We start from the raw sequence: 22,436 nt of genomic DNA, 5'->3' as shown, positions 1-22,436 counted from the left end.
AACTCTTGTTTATTTGAAACTTTGTTCCCAAGCAGCTTCATATATCTGAAAGGTCCAGGAAGGAATAAAAAACGCCTTTGAGAAGCTATGTTTTTCTTCATTGGAGAGTACTTCAGATCCTCACTCAGAACTGGTTTACTCTTTGTTTTCATGCATGGTTAACAAATGCAAAAGTTTGGAAGCAGCAAATTAGAATGTGGGCGTGGGGGAAGTACTGGCTACTAGAGGTAGCCTCGCTCCTAATGGATGGAGAAGTAATTCTTGACAGCAAAGGACAAGGGTATACAATGAAATGTGGCCCCACAACCAGCTAAGCCTGTGTAATGCCGGGGCAAAATTCCTCAATACTTCTGCTACTTTCGAAAGTTCTGGGTCTCCTCCTGGTTTAACTATTATTGTGCATAATGATGACCCAGAATACACAGGAATAAAATACACAGTTTTGAGCACCTACTGTGCATAGCCTATGCTGAGTAAGCACTTTACATTCCATATCTCACATACGTTTGAAGGTGGTCCTGTTATTATCATCTCCAGTTTACAGTTTGGAAAGGCAGGCACACAGAATAGGGGAAGTAACTTGCCCAAGTAAATATTCAAGGTGGGTTTTGAACCTCTGCAGTCTACCTTCAGTGCCAAGGCTGTTAGCCTCTAGTAGGTTTCAGAGAAACTGTTAGGTGAATAAAGAGTAGAAAGGCATTCCAGGTAGAAGGAACAGCATATGCAAAGACAGGGCTAGTAAGTTAAGCTAGTCAGTCGCTTAATTTCTCTGAGTCTTGGTTACTCATCTACAAAATAGGGACAGTATAATCTGTCAAAGGTTTGTGAGAATTAAACGTGATAATGCATGTAAAGCACTTTGCACGATGCCTGGATCACAGAATGTGCATAATGTTAATTACTGTTTTTAAAAATACTGTTATTTCTCTGTCTGTCCTTCTACCCCTACTGAGAGAGTTCCAAGGAGACTACATTTCCCAGCATGCCACCTCGCCCTTTGACCCTAGCTAGACCGAAAAGACGCGCCGCCGAAAGCCTCAAGCCGGAAGACTACAGCCTCCCAGCGTGCCGCGCGCCTGTCTCCATTAGATTTGAGGCACGGTCGGCGCGTTGCCTACCGGGAGTTGTAGTCAGCGGCGCGTTGCCCTGACGCCGGCCGGGCCGGGCGTGGGGGCCTGTGGGAGGTGGCGCGGCCGGGTCCAGCTGCGGGGCGGAGGTGGTAGAGAGGCCTGCGGCGGAGGGGAGCGGCGGGGTAGGGAGCGGGCGCCGAAGCCAAGCCGAGCCGAGCCGAGCCGAGCCGGAGCGGGCGGCGAAGGCCGGCGCGGCTAGCACCAACCATGTCGGTGTTCGGGAAGCTGTTCGGGGCAGGAGGGGGTAAGGCCGGCAAGGGCGGCCCGACCCCCCAGGAGGCCATCCAGCGGCTTCGGGACACGGAGGAGATGCTAAGTAAGAAGCAGGAATTCTTGGAGAAGAAGATCGAGCAGGAGCTGACGGCCGCCAAGAAGCACGGCACCAAAAACAAGCGCGGTGAGTCGGCCCGGCCCCCCCAGTCTGCCCGAAGCTCCCCGGCCCGGACTCCACCTTCGTCAGACTCGCCCCAGCGTCTGCTCGGATCCCGGAACTCTTCCCCCGTCAGACTCCCTTCTGTGCCTTTCGGGGTCTCCCCCCGTCTGACTCCCTCCAGTGTCTCCCCACCATCAGACTCTCATCCCAGCCTTCTCCGTTCAGGCTCTCCCCGCTCTGCCAGGCCCTTTCAGACCCTGATTTCGCAGCACTTTCCTTTTCCCTCGCTCTATTCTTTTCTCTTCCGCCTTTTTCCTCCCTCTGGCCTGCCCTCAGCCACCTTCCCAGATGCTGCCGCCGACTTCTTCTCGGCTCATTTCTGTCCCGCATCCTAACACTTGTGTCCTTCCTGGTCCCACCCTTGCCCTCTCCCGACCCCTCTGTGGAGTCCATGAACTGCCCCTGGCCTCTCCCCATCCTCCTGACTCAGAATTCTCCTTGAGAAACCTCCTTGATGGAGAGAAAAGGGGACTGGAGGAGAAGAGACCCCTAATTCTGGCTCTGTTGCTTGCTGAGTGAACTTGAGCAAGTTACTCTCCTTCTTGAGGCCTCATTTCCCATCCGTCAGCCAGGGTTTGGCCTCCATGGGTGCTAGAGTGCCATCTAGCTCTGTGATTCACTTCTTGTTGCCTCATAGCCAGGTTTTATCAGAGTTTCACGTGGCGCAAGCCTCCACCCCATGACTCACCTCTACCCCATCCCTCTGTTCCAGAAATAGGAATTCCATTCCTCCATTGGCCCCCACTCCTCCCCAGTTCCCACTACTGGGTTCAGGGCAGGGATGTTGAACCTTGAGGCATGCTTCCTTAACTTCCTGTTGTTGTGTGGCTTTCTGGTCAAGTGCTTTGTATTGTTAAGTAAAGTGAATGTGAAATGGTTTAATGGTAAAGCAATTTAGAAATATTTGATTTTTCTTGTCGTTATGGCAGTGTAAGAGTGAACCATAGAGTGACAACGCTCCCTCTGAGAGGAGGGCAAAGGTGAGAGGGACTTAGGAGCTGTACAAACAAGTATTTAACTCAGAAGTCTGCTAGTCACTAGCTGTGTGACCTTGAGCTAGTTAATTTACCTCTCTGAAAGGACGATCATGGATTTACAGTGCCCAGCACACTGTAGAGGCTAAATATGTTTTCTTCATTCTAACAGAAGAACAAAATAGCCCATCCTGAGGATACTCTTCTGTTGATAGGCAACAAGTACTCTGGAAATTCTTTCTGAGTGCGTATTGCATGCACTGTATTCACAGGGTAAACAAACATAGCCTCCATCCTAATGAGGGAGAAGACAGAAACAGATAGGAAAATAAATGAAGAAAATACTGCCTAGTGGTGATAAGTGCTAAAAAAAGGATGATCTGATAGGGAGTGATGGGATGGAATGGGTGCCACTTTAGGTAGAATGGTCAGGTAAGGCCTCTTTGAAAAGGTCAAGTTTGAACTGAGCCTTGAGAAGGAACCAGCTCTGTAAAACTCAAAGGGAGGAGGCTTCCAGGCAGGGAGAACAGCATAGGAAAAATCCTGGAGGTTGGCTTGTTTAAGAGACAGAGACCTCTGTGTCTGGAAAGTAGTGATGGAAGGGGAGAGCCATGTGAAGTAAAGGGAGTGGGGAGTGGACTTGGAACTTCCTGGTAACGAGTTTGGATTTTATTCCAAGTGGATGGAAAGCTGTTGGAGGGTGTTATGCAGGAGCATGTCCTAATCATTTATATAGTTTTAAATTAGAACACCATCGGGCTGCTCCTCGGAAAGCAGACCAGTGCGGGGTGAGAGTGGGAGCAGGGAGACCAGTGAGAAGGCACTTGCAGTCCTCCGTTTGTGGCCTGGACTCCAGTTGTAGCTCTGGAGATGAGAGCAGGGTTAGATTTTGCTGTCTCTAGCTTTTTTCTCTGATGACTGTCCCCAGTCAGGATTCTCTGTTGTTCATGGTGATTAGAGTCCTTGTATTTACCAGTCTGCATTTTGGAATGCTTTGCCCATTGCAGGGTGGTGGAAGAGGGTGTCGGTTTACGTCACCTCTCATCCGAGAGGGCAGTTCTCCTGTGATCTTTCTGTCAAGAGCTAGTTTAGTTTCTCTGGTTTTAGAGGTGATTGAATTGACTTTCGAGAGGCTGCCAGCAGGCTGTGGAGGACCAGTCTCAGTTAGTTGTAATAACTTTGCTTGAAAGCGGTTTGTCTTGGGTTTGCTTGAGAGGACAGGAACTGCTATAACCTGCCCTTCTTTTTGTGTCCTCTGGGGGAACAGTCTTGAGGTGTTAACACCACCACATACCATTCATTTAGTCACTTATTGACTGGCTACTGTGCTGGGACCTGGAGAGTCAGACATGAAAATACACTGTGCCTGCCCTCCAGGAACTCAGGATTAGAAGTGTTTTTTTTTTTTTGAGTATGTGTGTGTGTGTGTGTGTGTGTGTGTGTGTGTGTGTTGTGGGGGAGGGAGGGAGAGAGGAAGAGAGGGAAGGAAACATACCAGTCAGTGCTGAAACATGAGTGTGTACATAGGGCTGAGGCTGCAGAGGAGGAGGTTCCTGTCTGGAGGGCAAAGGACAAGGGGGGCTTCTCAGAGGAGGGAGATGTGACGTGGGTCTGTAAGGAGTTTGGGGAGTAGTGAGAGTGTCTCCTGGTGGAAGTCTGTTGGGCTGGACAGTCTCTTGGCCTGGACGGCAGATAGATAACACTGGGGAGTGGCCTGTAGCCTTTAGACCTTGACCTGGAGATGATGAGGAACCATTGGCTCTTAAAGCAGAAGAGACAGTTCAGCTTGGATTTTTGAAAGAGCACTGCAGCAGCAGCATAAATGAAGGAGTGTAGACCAACAGGAAGGTACTGGAGGCAGGAATCCAGTAAGGGATAAGGATAGAATCTCATAGACGTGGATTTGAGCCGTAGCTTTGTCACTTACTAGCTGTGTGCCTTGGGCAAGTTACTCTGCACCTCAGATTCCTGGTCTATAAATAGCAGCACTAGTATCTACCTTATTGGATTAAATTATGTTATGCATGCAAAGCTCTTACCACAGTGCCTGCCATATGGTAAGTGATCAATAAATGCTTGCCATTATCATTATTATAAAGAGACTTGTAATTATTCAGGTGGGAACAAAGGGCCTAGAGTAGAAGCATGGAAAACTAGATGAGAAGTAATATGTCAGAGACTTTTCTGAAGGAGAATCGAAAGAGGCTTGGTGACTTGACTTATTGGAATTGTGGGCAGAATGAAGGAGAGGGAGGAGTTGAGGATGATTCCCAGTTTACGGCTTGGACAACTGGGTGGATGATGATGTCATTAACCAAGTTGGGAAACACAGAGGAGGAGAAATACTTCATAATTGTATAGTCCTTTTAAGTTAGGACAATTCCTTTTTTCATATGAGTCTCACAGCATCCACTAAGACTGTGAGCTCCACGAGGCAGGATGTGATAGTCAGTCATGTTCATCACTGTGTCCCCAGCACCTGGCGTAGTGCTTGGCATGTGCTTAATGCCCAGTAAGTATTTGTTAAATGAATGAAAACAATCTTGTGAGTATGTTCTGTTATTCTCATTGTACACAGATGAAAATGAGCCTGGAGAGAGGATATAACTCGACTCAGAGACCAGTTCTTCTGGTGGCTGTGGGCATCTTGTGTTCTGTTTACTCTCATGATGGCTGAAGGTGCGTCATCATGACCTTCGTCAGCACTCAGCTCATTAAACACCACCTGTACAAGGTGTGGTGCTGAGTGGGAGAAAAAGAAGTGAGATAGGACCAGGCCCTGCCCTGTGGAGCGTATAGCCCAATGTAGATGCTGTCTTTGTGGTGTACACATTGGAAAGATGGTAAATTGTCCTTTGAAACAAACCTCTGAAGCTCAAGTAGATTGTTTGCAGTGTGCAGGTGTGTTCCAGGCAGTGGTTTCAGTTAGGGGTCTAGAACAAAGTTTGGATTGCATATTTTTTCAAATTCTTTTTCCTTTCCTTTAGTCATGCCTTCATTCTTAAGCATGTAGCAGGCTCTTAAATTGTGTCCTATGTCCCATACTCAGTGCTAGGAGCTCGGTGCTAGGAATATAGAGAAACCAGACACTGTCCCTGCCAAGGGACTTAAATATTGTGACTTTCCTTTTCTATAAAGTGGAAATAATATTCATCTCACATGACTATGGTGAGGATTAGCTAAGATAATATATGAAAGAGTGTGGCACGTTATGGGTATTGGGTAAGTATACTTTTCTTTCCTTTTCTGATAAAGTTATTGTTGATCAGACTTCTTTAGTTTGATTGTCAAAATGGAAAAGTTCTTCCACTGAGAACTGGATGGAAACCAGGATTACATTCTGGGTGAAATGACAAAAATCACCCAAAACTCTTTTTTGGTACCTTTCTACACAGTGCCTTGTTGGTTTTCTCCCTAAAAAAGATGATCAGGTATCAAAGATTCTGTTCTTCTTAAGGCATTGTTAACTAGTTATGAAATATCTACCTCAGGTGGTTCAGATTTCTCCTTTTTCCTTTTTTAATGAAGACGAAAACAGTTTGTAGAAAGGATCATATTTTAGTTTAATAAGAGAATTGTATGAGATTGCGAAATGGAGACTGGGTATCTTTTCTTTTGGATTTATGGATGCAAATCAGTTCATTTGCAGGTTAATTTAGGTTCAGCTGAAAATGTGTGATGGATGCAGAGAGGCCAGGCGCTCACAGGAAATATATCTTCATTAAGTCCTGCTTATTGCTGGAGCCGGGGTGGCGCTCTGATGTTTAATAAAGTTGCTCTAAAACATTAGCATGTGGGAAGACATCTTAATAAGTTAAATTTATAGTGAACGTGGTCTTTTGGTTCTCTAGAATCAAGGTATCAGGTTGAAAAGCACAGCATCTTAATGGTGCATGTGCCAGCAGAATCTCCTCTCCCAGAGGCCCTGGGATGGAAAACTCGAAACCCACCCGGGGAACTGAGCAGTGGGAATTTCCTTTGGTGATGCTTGAGTTTCTTGCCTGAAGAAATAGTTGGCCAGATTGGGTTTGGTTTACTTCTTAAGGCAGATGGAGTGTCAGAGAGGCCTTATGTGTTGGCTGTCCAAACATGCTAGCGCCTTTGATTCAAATGACAAAATCTGTTTTTGCCCCATTTGGCAGGGAGATTAAATATTTTTAAGTGCCTGCCAGTAGGTTTATAATGTGATTTGAAATTCAAGATAGATTTTGTTTGAAAGTTTAGCTAAATGTGAGGACCTTTGAGCCAGGCTGTTTTGCTCAGGGAAATTTTGAGTTGTCCTGAGTTGGGTTTGAATGTAGAGGGCAAGGTCCTGGAGAACGGCCCATGAAGATGTGTGCGAGCCGCACATCTCTGAGGCAGAAAGCCAGGAGCTGATTTGTTTACAGTGGTCCAGAGGCTTGAGATGGAGCTAGGGTTGACTGGATGAGGGGGCGGAGCTCTTGGGGCCTTGAGGAATTCCTTTGGGTAGGAAAGGTTTATGAAAACTTTGTCTTCTTGCCTAGAATTGTTTTGTGCCGTGCCACTGTCTTTAAAAAAGTGAGAGAGAGAATATTCAAAAAAACCCAACAACTACAGATTGGTCATTTTGAGGACGGATGGTTATATTTATAAGGAAAATTCAAGCATAGCAACAGGAAACAACAATGGACCTAGCTAGATATAGTACTGGCCTGTTTTTAAGGTGTTTGGCTCAAGCCAGCAGACGTTTATTGAGTTCCTTCTAGGACGAAGGCAGCGTGATGCTGTAGGCAAAAGATTTCTCAGTTTGAGTGCCAGCCTCACCACACACCAGCAGTACCTTGGCAGTTACTTATCCTCTCTGAGTCTCAATTTCCTCGTCTATAAAAAGGCAATAATAATACTTACTGCTCATGGTTCTTGTGAGGATATAGAATACATTGATATACGTAAAATACCTAGCAGAGTGCCTGGTTTCCCAGGTATAGTCTTAGGCACAATTGGGGATATAAAGACGGATGACACTGCCTTCCCCCTACAAGGGCTCACAGTTCAGTGAGGAGGTCACATCCGTAGACAAGTAACTAATACAAGGCAAACGGTGGTAAGTGTACAAATGACGTGTTAGAGGAAAATGCAGCAGGAAGATTAATTCATCTCTGAGGGTTGGCCGGTTCCTCTCACCCAACTACCCATCCAGTCCCCAAATTCCCTTTGCAGTACTCCTGCCAAGCGATTAACCACTGCTTGAACCTCTCTGCTGACAGGATTTGTGTTAGGTGCTCTATCCTCCCACACTACAGCACCGTCTGTCTCTGGGCAGCTCTGACTATAAAAGCACTCTTCTTACTTGGAACTGAGATCTGTCTTCCCGTAGTCCTACCTCCAGTACAGGTTGGGGTGGTAGCTCCGAAGGGAAGCACCTTGGGCTGGTGGAAAGAACGTGGGATCTGGCGTTAGAAGGCATGGGGGCAAATCCCAGCTCTGACACTACACAGTTGTGAACTGCATGCATTTCTGCTGTTGGGAAAACAGGTTGCTAGTTCTGCCTCTTGGGGCCACATAGAACGGGTCTAATCCCCCTTAGACACGACAGATCAAAGAAGATGGTACTTATGTCTCAAGCCTGCACTTCTCTAGGACAGATCTTCTCTGTTCCATTGACTGTTTGTTGCCTGCTTTTCTGTCCTTTCCTTGTTACCCTCCTCTGGATGTGCTCCTGTTCATTAGTGTTGTTCTTAAGGTGTGGAGTGGGCAAAGCTGAATCCTCTGAATGTTCCAGCCAGGGTCTGAGCAGCACAGCCCAGAACACGGAGGACTAGCCATTTGTCTAGGAATAAAGTTGGTTCTCTGTGCTGTATGGCCCTGTAATTCCCTTATCACTGAGACAGTTTTGTTTTTGCAAAGCAGTTATACTTTCCTGAGGCCTTTCATTAGTAAAGGAACGAGCATCTAGGAACCCCTAAAGTTTGTTTGGCCCTTCTTAAAGAGTCTTAGCTGAAGGACTGGATGATTTCAGTTCTTAACAAGAGCATCTGGCTGGCTTGATTCTCCTGTAGCTGATATTTCTCGCTCTACCTCCTCCTCCTTCCTTACAGGGCAAAGCTGGCTGGAAGGCTTATTTGAGGGTTGCAGGAAAGCTATCCGTTTCTATGGCTGTTTAGTTCAAAAGGTTAGTGGTACGATATAATGGAAAAGGTGCTGGGTTTGGGATCAGAAGACCTGTGTTCAAGTTTTACCTCTGCCACTTGCTAGTTTTGTGATCTGGGGCAAGTCTCATATTTCTGAGCATCAGCTTCTTCAGCTGCAAAAGCAGAGTACAATATTTACTGTACAACTTTGCTATTCAGTGTATGGACTAGGGAAATCGGGCCCCACCCAGACCTACTGAAGCAGAACCTGCACTTTTATGAGATCCCCACGTGGTCTGTGTGCACATTAAAGTTTGAGAGACACCTCTCTATAGTTACTGTGGGGATTAAATGTGAAGATTGGGCATTTTTCATATGTCCATGCCAGTATTCATTCCTGGACACTCAGGGTTGCTGTCGCCCTGGTCAGTTTGCTCACTCCTTTTGCTGCTCAAAGGTTGAACCCTTACCCAGCTCACCCTGTTCCCAAATACCTTCAGTTACCTCTGCATCCGATGAGGCCACACAATGTGGATGGTTCAGTAGGAGTCTGCCTTCCCTCCCTTGAAAAAGAATTTGAAGCACATGTCCTGCTGATGAGGTAATAGCCTTCTTCATGAAAGAAGCCAGTCATCTGGAGAACTGACAAGCGTTCAGTCAAGCTTTCAGTCATGAGGGCCCACTGGTTGTGAGGCACTTGCAACCCTGGTGATAAGTGAGAGGAAGTTCCCATCCTCAGGGAGCACCAGTCCCTGGTGAGGGGACCATATGGTGAAGAAAGAATTTCTACCAAGTGAGGCTTGTTTAGAGTGTCATAAGGACCCCAGGTGAAGAGGAATTAACTCCACCTTGGGGGGCTAGGAAATGATTTTTTTTTTTAGTTATATCTTTTTCCACCAGAAATGATTTTTCAGTGAGTTCTGATTTCTTGGTTCAGTGTCTTTGCAGCTGTTTCTTATTATGTTTATATGGCATTGGTACTGTTCTGATCCACCAGTTTTCTGCATCAGGAGGAACAGATGTTCTCTGAGTGCCTGTTCTGTATTAGGAGCCATCTAAGATGCCTTATGGATTTCCAGGCAGTGAGAAAGACACAGCCTGGCCCAGTGGATCCTGCAGTTGGACAGATCTGTGTCTCTAAGAGAAAAAAGTTATCACGACTAAATAGTCCATACCTTTTCTCACTGGAGTCTTACAGCCATTCTAAGTAAAGTGTTTCTTTCAGGAGCTTATGGATAAAGTAAAACTAGAAAATGCAAGGGAGGTGCTGGCCCCGTGGCGTAGCGGTTAAGTGCGCGCGCTCAGCTGCTGGTGGCCCCGGTTCGGAACCCCGGGCTGGCACGGACGCACCGCTTGTCAGGCCATGCTGTGGCGGCGTCCCATATAAATTGGAGGAAGATGGGCATGGATGTTCCTCAGCAAAAAGAGGAGGATTGGCAGATGTTAGCTCAGGGCCAATCTTCCTCACAAAAAAAGAAAAAAAAAAGAAAAGAAAATGCAAGGAGCTTCTAAGCTAGAAGAGAGTGAGTTAGGTGGGATGATAAAGCAGGAAATACTTGCCCTGTTCAGTTCTGTAAGATGAGATTTTTCTGGATTTTGGGGTGATTGTGAATTTTTGAACAGGGGATTCCTAATCTGGTTAAAACTCAGCAAAGAGCATTATCTTCTCCTTTTCACCCTCAAAAAAAAAAAAACAACAACAAGCAGGCATCAAGCACCAGGTTGCCCAGGGTGCTCGGCCTGGGGCGAGGCACAGCCTGCTGAGGAAAGTTTTCCCCGTTGAACAGTCAGGGCAGTTGAGTTTTCTCTGAGCAGCGAGGCTCTGTGAGTCCCAAACAGGAGTTAGACCTTCATCCAGTCAGTGTTTTTCCTGCCCAGGTGTCAGGCCCTGCCTTATGATCCTGCTCTCAGGAGGCCCATACTCTGGGTGGGGAGCTAAACCCAGGACAGGAGTAATTAAAGACCAAAATTGGCTGTAAGTGCCCCCCACAGGAGCACCCTAAATGGAGCTCAGTGGAGATTTGAAGAAGGGAACAGTTGCCCCAGTTGAGGGTTGGGAATGGCAATGTGATCTTTCACGTTATAAGGAGTAGGCAGCTACGGACTGGAGTGGGGGTTGGGTGTAAACACTCCTGTTTGGTATATGACACCACCTCAGATCTAGAGTTACAACTGGAAGTTGCAGAAGAACTTTTGCTTGCCTCTAGCTGTGTTGAGTAAAGAGTAATGCATTTGAGAAAAGGAAACTAGGGGTTTTGAAATGGTTTTGGACATTGTGTACTGTTTAGGGACTCGGATGTTGAGATCCCAAACCTTTTTGGTCTTAGTGCTGCCTGGATAGACCTTTGCATTTCGTTTCAGGTGGTCCATTTTAAAAGAAGGTAGTTAGAAAGTTTGCTTTATTCACAAATCCATTTGATAGGTATATATTAACTTGAGCTGTGTGCCAGACACTGTCCTAGTTTACTGGGTAAATGCAGGTGAAGACAAGTCATTGCCTCCCAGATGCTCACAATCTAGTTAGAGTGACAGACAAGTAAACAGGTATAATCAAGGTACAGTGTGATTTGTTCTAGCTGCATATTCAGAATTCGGAGTATAGGATATGCAGTGGAGGGATCTGAAACAGCCGTGTGTGGTGTGTGTGTGTGTGTGTGTGTTGCTTGAATCTGTGTTTTATTAAATAGTGAGTTTGGAGAGTAATAGAATGTTAGAGCAGAAAGGAGCTCAAAAGATATGAGTGCTTGAAACTTTGAATTAACAGGAAAAGTTTTTGAGGAAGAAAAACCAGGAATGTGGAAATATATGCAGTACTTTTAAACACGTTATTTGAATCAGAAGCCGCTTTGGGGAGGACATAAGAATGGATAAATGTTTAACTTAGTTTAATCATAAAATAATTAGCTTTACAATACTGAATTTAAAGTATAGCTTATTCTGATAATTGTTACAAATTTGCTCTACAATTGTCTTACTTCCTACAGAAGGAAGTAGGAACTAATAAACCTGAGGTGTGGATTCTTTACTATCTGCATAAGCAGAAGCTGTAAGTTCCTTGTTTGTAATTTTTGTAAGACCTGCTAGCTGTAAAAGCAAAAATAAGACTTGTACATGTGTGTAGCCTGGGTGCTGTTCTCTACAGAGGTTTGAAGAGGAGATGCTGCTCAGACAGGGCGGCCTGAAAGACTCCCCATTAGGGTGAGGAGTTTGATCGATCAGCTTGCTGTCCCTAGAGTTTGGTAGACTTGGAAATGTTGGCTCACTAGGGTGACATTTAAAACTCAAAGGATTGCTGGTTTCTTACTTCTCCATCAGCTGGATCAGTAGCTTTCACCTCTCCAAAGTATTTTTTCCCTTTAGAATCTTGCACCAGGGCAGTAAGTGGTTGCAGATTGCTTGGCAAGTCTGGGGTTAGAAGACTTGAGTGTTGAGTTATAATGGACTCTGATAGCCTTCTGTGGCCTGTCCAAGGAGGGAACTAGTATCAGCCTGGCATTCGGCTTGTTGCCCTTAGTGGACAGGGCTGCAGGAGTGGTGGCTGTAGACAGCCTTTCTCATGCTTAGATTTGAGGTAATTTTGGAGGTGTACAGGACAGATAGCAGTATAGGGACACCTTTTCATAAGTTATTTTCGTCATTCTAAAAAAATTATATTTCAAAGTAAAAAAATTTCTTTTCAGGAGGAAAATCTTCAGAAAATGAAAACATTCCCCCCATCTTTGGGAAATGTCATGCACTTTATACAAACTTGATCACATTTGATCTTTTCAACAACCCCATGCATTAAGTGGTGCTACACCCCATCCCCCCCAACCCAACCCTCCATTTTGGAGATGAGAAAGCCGAGGTTCAAATTACATAAGTCACTGGACTGACCCAGGAGCCTTGGGGATCCTGAGGTGGGCTCATCACAGTAGGTTCTGGTGTCTTTCATGTTCCCATAGGGCCGGGACTCCAAAGCCTTGAGTGCTTATAACTTATCAATGGGCAAAATCCTGTCACTGGAAATCAGTTTTTATATTTCCTCCACAATGTGAGCACCTGTTATTCTTTTTTTTTTTTTTTTGAGGAAGATCGGCCCTGAGCTAACATCAGCCAATCCTCCTCTTTTTTCTGCTGAGGAAGACTGGCCCTGGGCTAACATCCATGCCCGTCTTCCTCCACTTTATATGGGATGCCACCACAGCATGGCTTGACAAGTGGTGCGTTGGTGCGCACCCGGGATCCAAACCGGCAAACCCCGGGCCGCTGCAGCAGAGTGCGCGCACTTAATCGCTTGCGCCACCGGGCCAGCCCCAAGCACCTGTTATTCTGAAGGGGAATACTTCACATTTGTACAGGGTTTTATGGCTTCCGCAGCACATTCACATACATGATCTTATTTTGAAACTCAGAGAAACTTTATGAGGTAGGTAGGGCAGAGTGTGATTTTAACCCCATTTTGCAGAGGACGAAACTTAGGCCCAAAGCAGTTAAGTGGTTTCCCTAGGGACTGAGTCAAGGCTAGAACCCTGCATTAGGCTCCAGGTCCAGTGTTTTTGTGCCACACTGTGCACTGTCTTGGCTCCCTCTTATTAATACTCAATCTCAGATTCCCTTGCCCGCTTCAACAAGGCTATGTGTCAGTAATGCGTGTGGGTCAGGTTGAGGAGGACAAGATTGGGGGTCTTTAGAGTGACTAGATCGTCTTATACCCAGATGGGACTAGTGCCAGAGAGAAGAGGAAGATAAGACTGTTCTTACATGTCTGGAATGGTTTGAGGGCCTTTATTCACTGTATTCATTCATTCGGAGTCTGCTACAACATCAGCATTGTGCATTTCCCAGCCTGGTTTCCATTTCTTTTACCATAATAAGCTTGTTTTCTCAGCGGCCTCTAGAGCAGTGTTTCTCAACCTTGGCACTGTTGACATTTTGGACTGGATAATTCTTTGTTAGAGGGGGCTGTCCTGTGCATTGCAGGGTATTTAGCAGCATGCTTGGCCTCTCTTCACTAGGTGTCCATAGCACCCCCTCCTCTCCAGTTGTGACACTGCTAAATGTCCGCTAGAGGACGGAAGCTCCTAGGGTTGAGAACCGCTGGTCAAGACATGCAGGTACAGCTCTAGAGCTTCGGAGGCTGGCCTAAGTGTGGGGTCTTAAAGAGCAGAGCTGGGAGGACCCCCTTAGAGAACTTTTAATTCTACCCTTTTCTTGTTCTGTTGAGGAAACCAAGGCCTAGAGACAGCTCAGGGCCTCCTGGCTCTGCTTTCTGGGAGTCTGGCTAGGACTGGGACCCACACCTGAATCCCTCCCACCCAGGACTCTTTGATTAACCCAGAGGTCCTCGGTCTTTTCAGGTTGGAGGGCCCTTTTCTAATTCCCCAAAACAGTCAGGGATGGCCACGTGATAATAGTTGTACTTTTAGTACCCATTAATTGAGAAGATAAATAATTCCCATCAACCAGTATTTATTGAATACCCACTGTTCTGTGTCTCTCTCCTAGGACTGTGTCTGAGCTGAATGGTGGTAGGTGGTCAGGTGGTAGCTGTTTTTATTCTTGTGTGATGTAGTCATCATTTAGTGCACAGGCAGTGCTGGGTGGCACATTCACAGAGCAGTGGAATGAACTGTGAACCCAGTGGGCTTACAGACCATAGGTTGGGAACCAATTGATGCATTATACCGTGCGATTTGAGAGAACAGCAGGCCGGAAACTCTGGGCTTTTCTTGAAACCATGAACTATCTCTATACTTGAGATGGAAATCTCTACACTCTATGGAAATGAAAAGCCAGCAGGCTACCCAGAGTCCTCAGTGCAGCTCTCTCAGCAGCTATACACTAGGGCATTTGTGATAAAAGAAAAGGCATTTGGCTGGAAACAAGCTTTAACTTCCTAGCATTAGTTGGTAAATGGTGCATGGGTCTAAGGGGAGGTTAAAATAACGGCCTTGAACTTGAGAATCTGTGTTTCCAGAGCCTCTCGAAGCACTCAGCTTCTCTGACAAGAACTATTACTCTTATTTCAGAGATAAGAGGCAGAGAGGCCAGGCCACACAAATGGTCCCTAAAAGAGGCCAGCTACTCCCAGCTTTAGGAGCTGGGACTCTGTTGGCATCCCAGGATGGGGCTAATTGTTTCTGTCAGATGCTGATGGGAAAAGGAAGATTAAGTTAGATGAAGTTCCACCCAATTCAGCCAACGTTTTGCGTGCCCACTGTGAAAGACTATATGGGACATAGATGATGGACACAGATGAGCAGGGTTTGGCACAGAGGAAGGGTAGGGCCATTCCATACAGGGGGATTGTGGTTAGCGTATGCTGTGTGTGTATGTGGGTGGGGTGGGAGGATTATGGGGTGTGAGGGAGGGATAGTGGTGGCTCAGGCAGAGTGAGAATGGAAAGGTAGGCTGTGGCCTCCCTGAGGAGGCCCCGGATGCCAAGCTGAGGAATCTGTGTTAGGTTGAATTTAGTGAGGCACATACCGAATGGACACTTTCTGTCTCTAAAGAGCGATTTGCTGGGGACCAGCAGCCATCTTCCTGTAGCGCCCTGGCGAAGTTTCCTGTTAGTAAGGCTTTCTACTCATTATTGCCTGGGAGAATGAGGTGGGTAGAGGGGCTGTTCCCTTACGAGGGAAGACCCATAGCTCACTACCTTTTCTTTCATTACTTCTTCCTGCTTTTCCTTCTGCTTTATCCGAAGCCCAGCACATTCTGGGCAGCTGGGTAGAGGCAGAATAGCAACTTTTCTCCACTCGAGAGTATCTCAGGTTACGTGCCGAAGGTAAGCAGGCAGATCTTGCCTACTTAAACCCGTGTGGCCCAGCTTCATGTATTAATCAGGGCCTTGGCTGCCTACATAGTGTGCATTTCATGCCCAGCTGCTTGGCTGACTCACTCAATGAGTTGTGATCTTTGCGATTATTTAATCTTCCATTCATGCTTATCTTTGATCCGAAAGAGAGAGCTAATTACTTCCCTTGGCTGATGACAAGGCCCTCTGTTTCTTAGGCCATACATTTAAGTGCAACTTAGACTCTATCTGCTATCCTAGTCACAAGAATCTGAAAACGAACTCTTTCCACGCCGCCTCTTTCCTGAGCTCCCAGCCTCCTGTTAGCTTTCCTGTGCCCCTGGTGCTTCCTCCATCACCCAGGATGGTCAGGCAGAGCCCTAGGACTCAGGGACACTGTTCATCCCAGTTCTAGTTCTGACTCTGTCAACTGGTGTCTTTGAGCAGGTGCCTTCCCAACTCTGGGCTTTTTTTCCTCAACAATAAAATGAGAATGATGGATTAAATGAACGCTAAGATTTCCTTCCTGCTCTAACGTTCTCTGAGTCAGCAAGTGCTATAGTACAGTAACCCTCCAGAGAACCAGCTGTTGCTCCAAGCACTTTTACTGCGTGAAAAGATGGACATTTCATTTTGTCTGTTAACAGCTTGGATACGTCCCTGCTCATTGTAAAAGTCAAGGGCAGCCACATACTGTTTTGTAGAAGGTGCTTGATGTTTTTCCATATTGATTCCCCGGTTCAGAGGCCAGAGCAGAATAGTGGTTTTTAGCTGCTTCTCTGAGCTCCATCTAAGCGAGCAGCACAGATGCTGGAGGGCATCTCTTCTGGCGTCTGAGCCTTGTTTGGCTCAGTAGCCTGCCTCTGACTTGACTGCCAGCCTTTTGGCAAATCGAAGCCACGGATTTCTGCTGAGGCTGAGCAGGCTCAAGCCCTGCTGGACAAAAACCCAGCAGTGACCAGTTAAGTATACTGAGGGTGCTTCCTTGTGGCAGGACTTGACTTGCTCACCAACCCACCTTTGGGGCCACAGGACGTAGGCGATTTGTCTCCTGTGTGAGGGGGGTGGAGAAAGGAACCAGCTGCTAAGGGCTAGCCCTACTTGAGTCATTTAAATTAAATCTGCTCCTTAGGATGGCGATTGAAGATGATGCTGGGATGTTGGGGAGAGCAGTGGTCTTCTCTGCAAAGGCCTTGTGTGCTTAGTGTAAATCCTCACGCCGCCTTGAGCAGCTAAGCCTCTTAGGAATGTGGAAGACATTTACCCACCTGGTTCTAAAGTTAAGGCCTTTAAAACCTCAAGTCCTTACTAGTGCCCATTAAAATGGTTCTTTCCTTTTTATTAACTTTCACAGTACATTCCTGTCTGCTAAGCAGCTCTGGAAAATCGCACAACTTTAGAGCTTATCTTGCCCGTACAGAGGGAGACCCCAGGCCCAGAGAGGTTAGGGGACCTGTTAAAAGTGACACAGTTCATAAAGGCAAACCTGGGACTAGAACCCATGGCTCCTATCTCCGCATTCCAGTGAGTTCTACTGCCTCATTGCCTCTCAACAGATGCTGTGGTGGCATGTTCCCAGCCCTGCCAGAATGGTTTTGAAAATAAAATTAAACTTGCCATGCAGAAAGCCAGCTGACAGGAGAGAGAGAGCAAACAGTTGCTGTTTTAGAGGTTGTTTTCTTTTGAGTTATAACTGGCTGTTGGTGGTTTGGTGGGCTGGCACAGCCTGGGTAGAAGATCGTAAATCCCAGAGTCTTGTTGGTGCTATATTCCTGACTCTCTGTGTAACCAGGCTGTCTTTCCCTGTGTCCCAGGATCCTCTTGTGCAAGGAATCAAATAATCATTCCCACTTTTAACCCATTTTATAGGACTCTAGGGAGGATTAGGAAGTCTATAAAGAGACCTAGGAAAGAGTTGGTATATAAATTGCAATTTTTGGTGCTTCTTGATTTTCTTTTTTATTGAGGTATAATTTATTTATAGTAAAGCAGAGGAGTTGTAAGTGTACAGCTCAGTGAATTTTTACAAATGTATATACCTGTGTAACCACCACCCAGATCAAAATATAAAACATTTCCAGCACTCTAGTAGTCTTGATGATTTTTATAGTAGCTCAGGACTTGAGAAGAGAGCAGTATTTGTTTACTCTGGCCCCTTTAAGAATCTCAGAGGCCATTATATTATCCTTCTGTTACTCATTCAACATCTGTTTCCCAAACACCTAGTGGTAGAGTCTTGCTGTGCTAGGTATTGCTGGGAGTACAGAAACGAGTAATTCTTGGCCTCTGTCTCAGACTCATAACCCATCAGGGATTATGACTAGAATCCAAGGGAGAAAGTGAGAAGGGTTGTGAGAGGTAGCCTGGAGGAGGGAGGCTGCCTCTTGCTAGGAGAGGAGAGGGTGTGTATATTAATGTAGACACTGAATTTTCCCCAGTTCTCTCACTGTCTGTAAATATAGGAAAGGGGCCAGATTATGGACTTTCAGCCAGTTCTTTGCATTCTCAGACCATGCTGGGTATTTGGAGAGGTGCAGGCCCAGTTGAAAATCCACATCTGTGGTGGTTGCTTAGTCTGGCCTTCTCCTCTGGGAAGCAGGAGAGAACTCGGCAGTATGAAGGAAAGCAAAAACAAGAGTCACTTCCCTCCACTTGTTTGGCCCTCAGGCTCTTAGGAGCTGACTTCCCTTCTTTTTTTTTTTTTAAAGATTTTATTTATTTATTTATTTTCCCCAAAGCCCCAGTAGATAGTTGTATGTTATAGTTGCACATCCTTCTAGTTGCTGTATGTGGGACGCGGCCTCAGCATGGCCAGAGAAGCGGTGCGTCGGTGCGCGCCCGGGATCCGAACCCGGGCCACCAGCAGTGGAGCGCACGCACTTAACCACTAAGCCACGGGGCCAGCCCCATCACTTCCCTTCTCTCTTAGGTTTTAAGACCCGTAAGACCACTACTGTGAGTTAATTTTGGTGTGAATTTCTCTACTTTCTTTGGTTGACTAGTTTAAAACATAGAATTTTCAGTATCGTATGTAAAAACAGACACATCTTTCTAATCTTTTTTTGTGTGTGAGAAACAAGTTTTTGTTTTGTTTTAATTGCTAATAAAAGCATATGGCTCTGTGGTTGATAGGAGAGGAAAGGCCATGTCCAAAGTAGATGCAAGGGAGTCCCTTTCTTTTTTTCTTTTTTTTTTTTTTGTGAGGAAGATTAGCCCTGAGCTAACATCTGTTGCTAATCTTCCTCTACTTTATCTGTGGGACGCCTGCCACAGCATGGCTTGATAAGCTGTGAGTAGGTCTGCACCAGGGATCAGAACCTTCAAACCCCCGGAACTTAACCACTACACGGTCGGGCTGGCCCCAAGGTCGTTCCTTTCTTAAAAGAAAGAGTCCCCCGAGGTAGTGAAGACCAGCACCTTAGACAGGGTCAGCATGAAGAGATAACACCATAGGACATCTAAATGTTACAGAGCTGTATCTCGGTACATGTGTGGACAATAGATAGGAAACAAGGAAGGGCGAATGGCTCAGTCTAGCTGACCTTGTTCAGGTTCTGATGAGTTACTGTGTCTTGGAAACCTAAGAAACATTGATCTTCTGGGTCTGTTCCCCATTCCCATTTTACAGGTGAGGAAACCCAGACTTTGATTTGATGAGAGCTGGGACCAGAACCAGGTCTACATTCTGGAGGAGTGCTCAGCAGGATTTGGAAGGAAGCTTAAGTGGCTGGGAGAGGGTGGTGGTGAGGTGGAGGGTGAATGGAGAGCGGGAACATTGAATGGTTCCTCTCAACATTTGGAGCTGGGCAAACCAAAGTGCCGAGGGAGCCCGGGGAGGTGAGAGTGGGGAGGCAGAGAAGACTCTGAGGCTGTCAGTCATCTGAGGGGAGGGCCCTGGGAGCCCCACAGCAAGGGAGTGTGGCACTACTGTGGCAAGGATTAAGGATTTTAATTGGCTGGAGAATCTTCAGCATTTATCCTCCTTATCGTTTTGTTTTCTGACTGCTTGGGGACCCTTAGGGTATTGCTTTCCTTGGTAGGAAGCCTGCTTTGTGACATTCCTTTCTTTACATTCTTTTCTAAACAATCAGATTATCATCTAGCACTGTTGTGTCTTATTCAAGGGAATAGAAATGATTTTCCCCCCAGTGTTTCGGTTTCTGGTTATTCCGTGCAGTTTGGAGTTAGTCCTCTAATTTTATTATTCTCACGTATATGGTTGTAAGCTGCAGTGTTCAGCAGGGAAGACCAGACAGCAAAACTCATGAACCAATCTTGGTTTTTTTGTGTGTGGTAAAATATATATAACATGAAATTTATCATTTTAACCATTTTTAAGTGTACAGTTTTGTGGCATTTAGTACATTCTCATTTTTATGCCTGATCTGTTTTTACTCATTGGATTTTTTTGGCCAAGATTAATCATTGAGCAGAAGGGTGCTTAAATTTGATGTTTGCCACTAAGATTAGCTATTTGATCTCTCTGAGCCAGTGTCCTCATCTGTGAAATAGGAGTAATAATAATAATAAGGGCTGTGGAGTCAGACACACTGGGTTTGAATTCAGGCTCTATCACTTGCTAACTGTAGTCTTGGGGAAGTTACTTAACTTTCTAAGCCTCAGCCTCCACTCTTGCTGTATTGAAGGGGAAGGGGATGAAGACTTGCTGAGTGTCCCCTCTTGGCTATTGTGCTACACAAGTGCCTTGCCTTGTGTGCTGCCTTGTTCCTCACAGTGGTCTACTGAGATACTGATGTTATTATCCTTATTCCACACATATGGACAGTGAGCCTCAGGTTAAGTGACTTGCCCAGGGTCACCCAATTAATAATTCTTGGGAAGAGCCTTTTAGGAGTGACCTTTATGGTACTTTCTGAAATGGGATTTTTTTTTTTTTCATATAGATTCTGATTCAGTTACTGTTTGCTGAGCCTTTCCTAAGTGGTAGGCATTGTAGTTCATGCCAGGATTATTTTATTGTCTTACCACCATTTTATAAAGGAGGAAATTAAAGCTCAAGGCTCACCCAAGGTCACCCAGATTGTAAAGGATAGGGCCAGCATATGGACCCAGGTCTGCCTGACTCCCCCTGCATGGTACCTCAGGGTTACCTGACTATGGCCCAGTTGTTTCAAGCAGTTGTTGATAAAAATGAGTTTCATTCCTGGATTGGAATTTGGCTAGTCCCAGGAAATCAATTGCAATGAGATTTGACCTGAAATCACAAAACAGTAAAGGGTGTTGGAAGGGTGGATAAGGAATGGGTCTTCCCAGCCATTATTAGCATGTCTGCTCAAAAGCTTTGCAAAGAACAGAAATAGAGAGCTGCCATCACTTTGTCTGTTGTTTTCCTAGGAAGTTGAAGTCAGGAACAGATTCCTTATTTCTTCTCTCATTGACCCTGGGAGGTAGACCAGTGAGGGTCTTATGATTTCATAAACAGAGTGAGGACTTGCAAGGATAAAAGTCTCATTAGAGCTCTCCCCCAAAATTAGGATCTCAGGCTGTTGTTTGGGTTTTCAGTCCGCTAAGATAGTTTTAATGGCCAGACATGGTTCAGATAATGCGTGGAGAAGCAATGACGGCAGGTCCTTGGGCAGTTTAAGTCCTTCTGTCTTGGTAGAAAATGCTGTTTGTTTGAAGCACCTCTAAAACATTTTCCGTAAGCCCAGGAGTGCTTGAAAACCACTGGCTACGTCAGAGTGATTGACCAGATTGTAGTCATTGCTTCCTCTTCATTCACTCAAATGACACGTGGGCTTGAACACCTCATCTATGCCAAGGACTGTCCCCGGGAGGTTCACTGTGCTAAGGGGATGTCATGTACAGTACAGTGTTAGTGTTTTGAGGCAGCCTTCAGCAAAGGGTGGTGCAGGAGAAGGATCCTAGCCTGTCCTGGGGAAGTGGAGTGATTGAGAAGCTGCTGCCTAGACAGCCGTGAAGACCAGTAGGAGCTAGCTAGATGACAAGTGAGAAGGGCATTTGGGGAGAATTGGAAGCCTGGGGAGGCTGCAGAGAATAAAAGCCAGTGCAGGGTTTTCTAGGCAGGGGTGTTGAATGTTAAAGTCTGTGTTTAGAAAGACCACTGGTGACAAGTGGAGAAGGGACTGGAGGGGGCAACCCCCACCTCCATCCACACACACTCTCCCCTCCCCCTCCCTTCCCCAGCTCCCACAGCCCAACCCACAAGTTTGTGAGCAAGCATCCGGCACAGTCCCTTTGCCCCCAAGAACAGACACCCAGCCGACCCCACCCAGGGCCCTACCCTGGACACAGTCCTCTTGCTTGTGGGTCTTGAGCGCTCCAGCTGCTGGGAGGGCCCTTCCCTCTATGCTGAAGAGCTAGGAGCTGCGGCTTAGGCTGGTGATCTGTGGGCAAAGAGGCTTTTCCAGCCCCCAAGGAGGGAGAGGCTGAAGCTGCTTTCCCTGTTCCAGCCTCGGTCCAGGTCTGCCAGAATTGAGAGGGACGGCAGATGGCTATGGGAAGAAGAAGTGGGAATTGCTAAGCACCTAGTTCCTCAGTCAGGGAGAGTGAGTGTAGAAATAAGAGGCAAATTCCCTCAAAGTGGGAAAGAGTGTGTGTGTGTCTGTGTGTCTGTGTGTGTATAAATAGGACTTTAGCCAAACTCCCACCTTATCCCTCTGACCTGGGTGGACTGGCAGGGTGCACGTAGGGGAAGAAATGCCCTTGTCCTCTTGAGATGCACTTTTGCTCCACTCTCCTTTTGCCCTGAGATCCTCAGAACCTTCGCTTTTTGCATCTCCCCACCATGGGACAGGACCTGTGACTGGGCTGAAAAGGGAAAAGAGAGGTTCTCATCTGATTCCTGGGAGGCAGAGTGACCTCATATCATCCAAATCAGGACACTTACAAGAGTGAAAGGGGGTGCCATTAATAATTACTCTGGTAGAGCAGATATCAACTGGAACTGTCCCAGGAAGACCAGGGTGTATGGTCACCCTACTCAGAACTTGGGGTAAACAGTCCAGCGCAAAAGTTGCTGATGGCAGAGAGTAGCTAGAAGAAAAT

At 46.3% G+C, this 22,436-nt stretch overlaps 1 protein-coding gene across 1 annotated transcript in view; it reads left to right on the top strand.

The window, feature by feature from the left end:
* The first annotated feature begins 1,255 nt into the window (after window positions 1-1,255).
* CHMP4B (charged multivesicular body protein 4B) overlaps window positions 1,256-22,436 on the top strand; it is a 40,887-nt gene continuing 19,706 nt past the window's right edge. The window contains exon 1 of the mRNA XM_058562895.1: window positions 1,256-1,527. Within this exon, the coding sequence (XP_058418878.1) occupies window positions 1,338-1,527 (190 nt within the window). The 5' untranslated portion in view covers window positions 1,256-1,337. The remainder of the gene's footprint in view (window positions 1,528-22,436) is intronic.

This window comes from Diceros bicornis, chromosome 19, assembly GCF_020826845.1.
Source record: "Diceros bicornis minor isolate mBicDic1 chromosome 19, mDicBic1.mat.cur, whole genome shotgun sequence".
Taxonomy (NCBI): Eukaryota; Metazoa; Chordata; class Mammalia; order Perissodactyla; family Rhinocerotidae; genus Diceros; species Diceros bicornis.
This window is presented reverse-complemented; position numbering and strand designations above follow the sequence as displayed.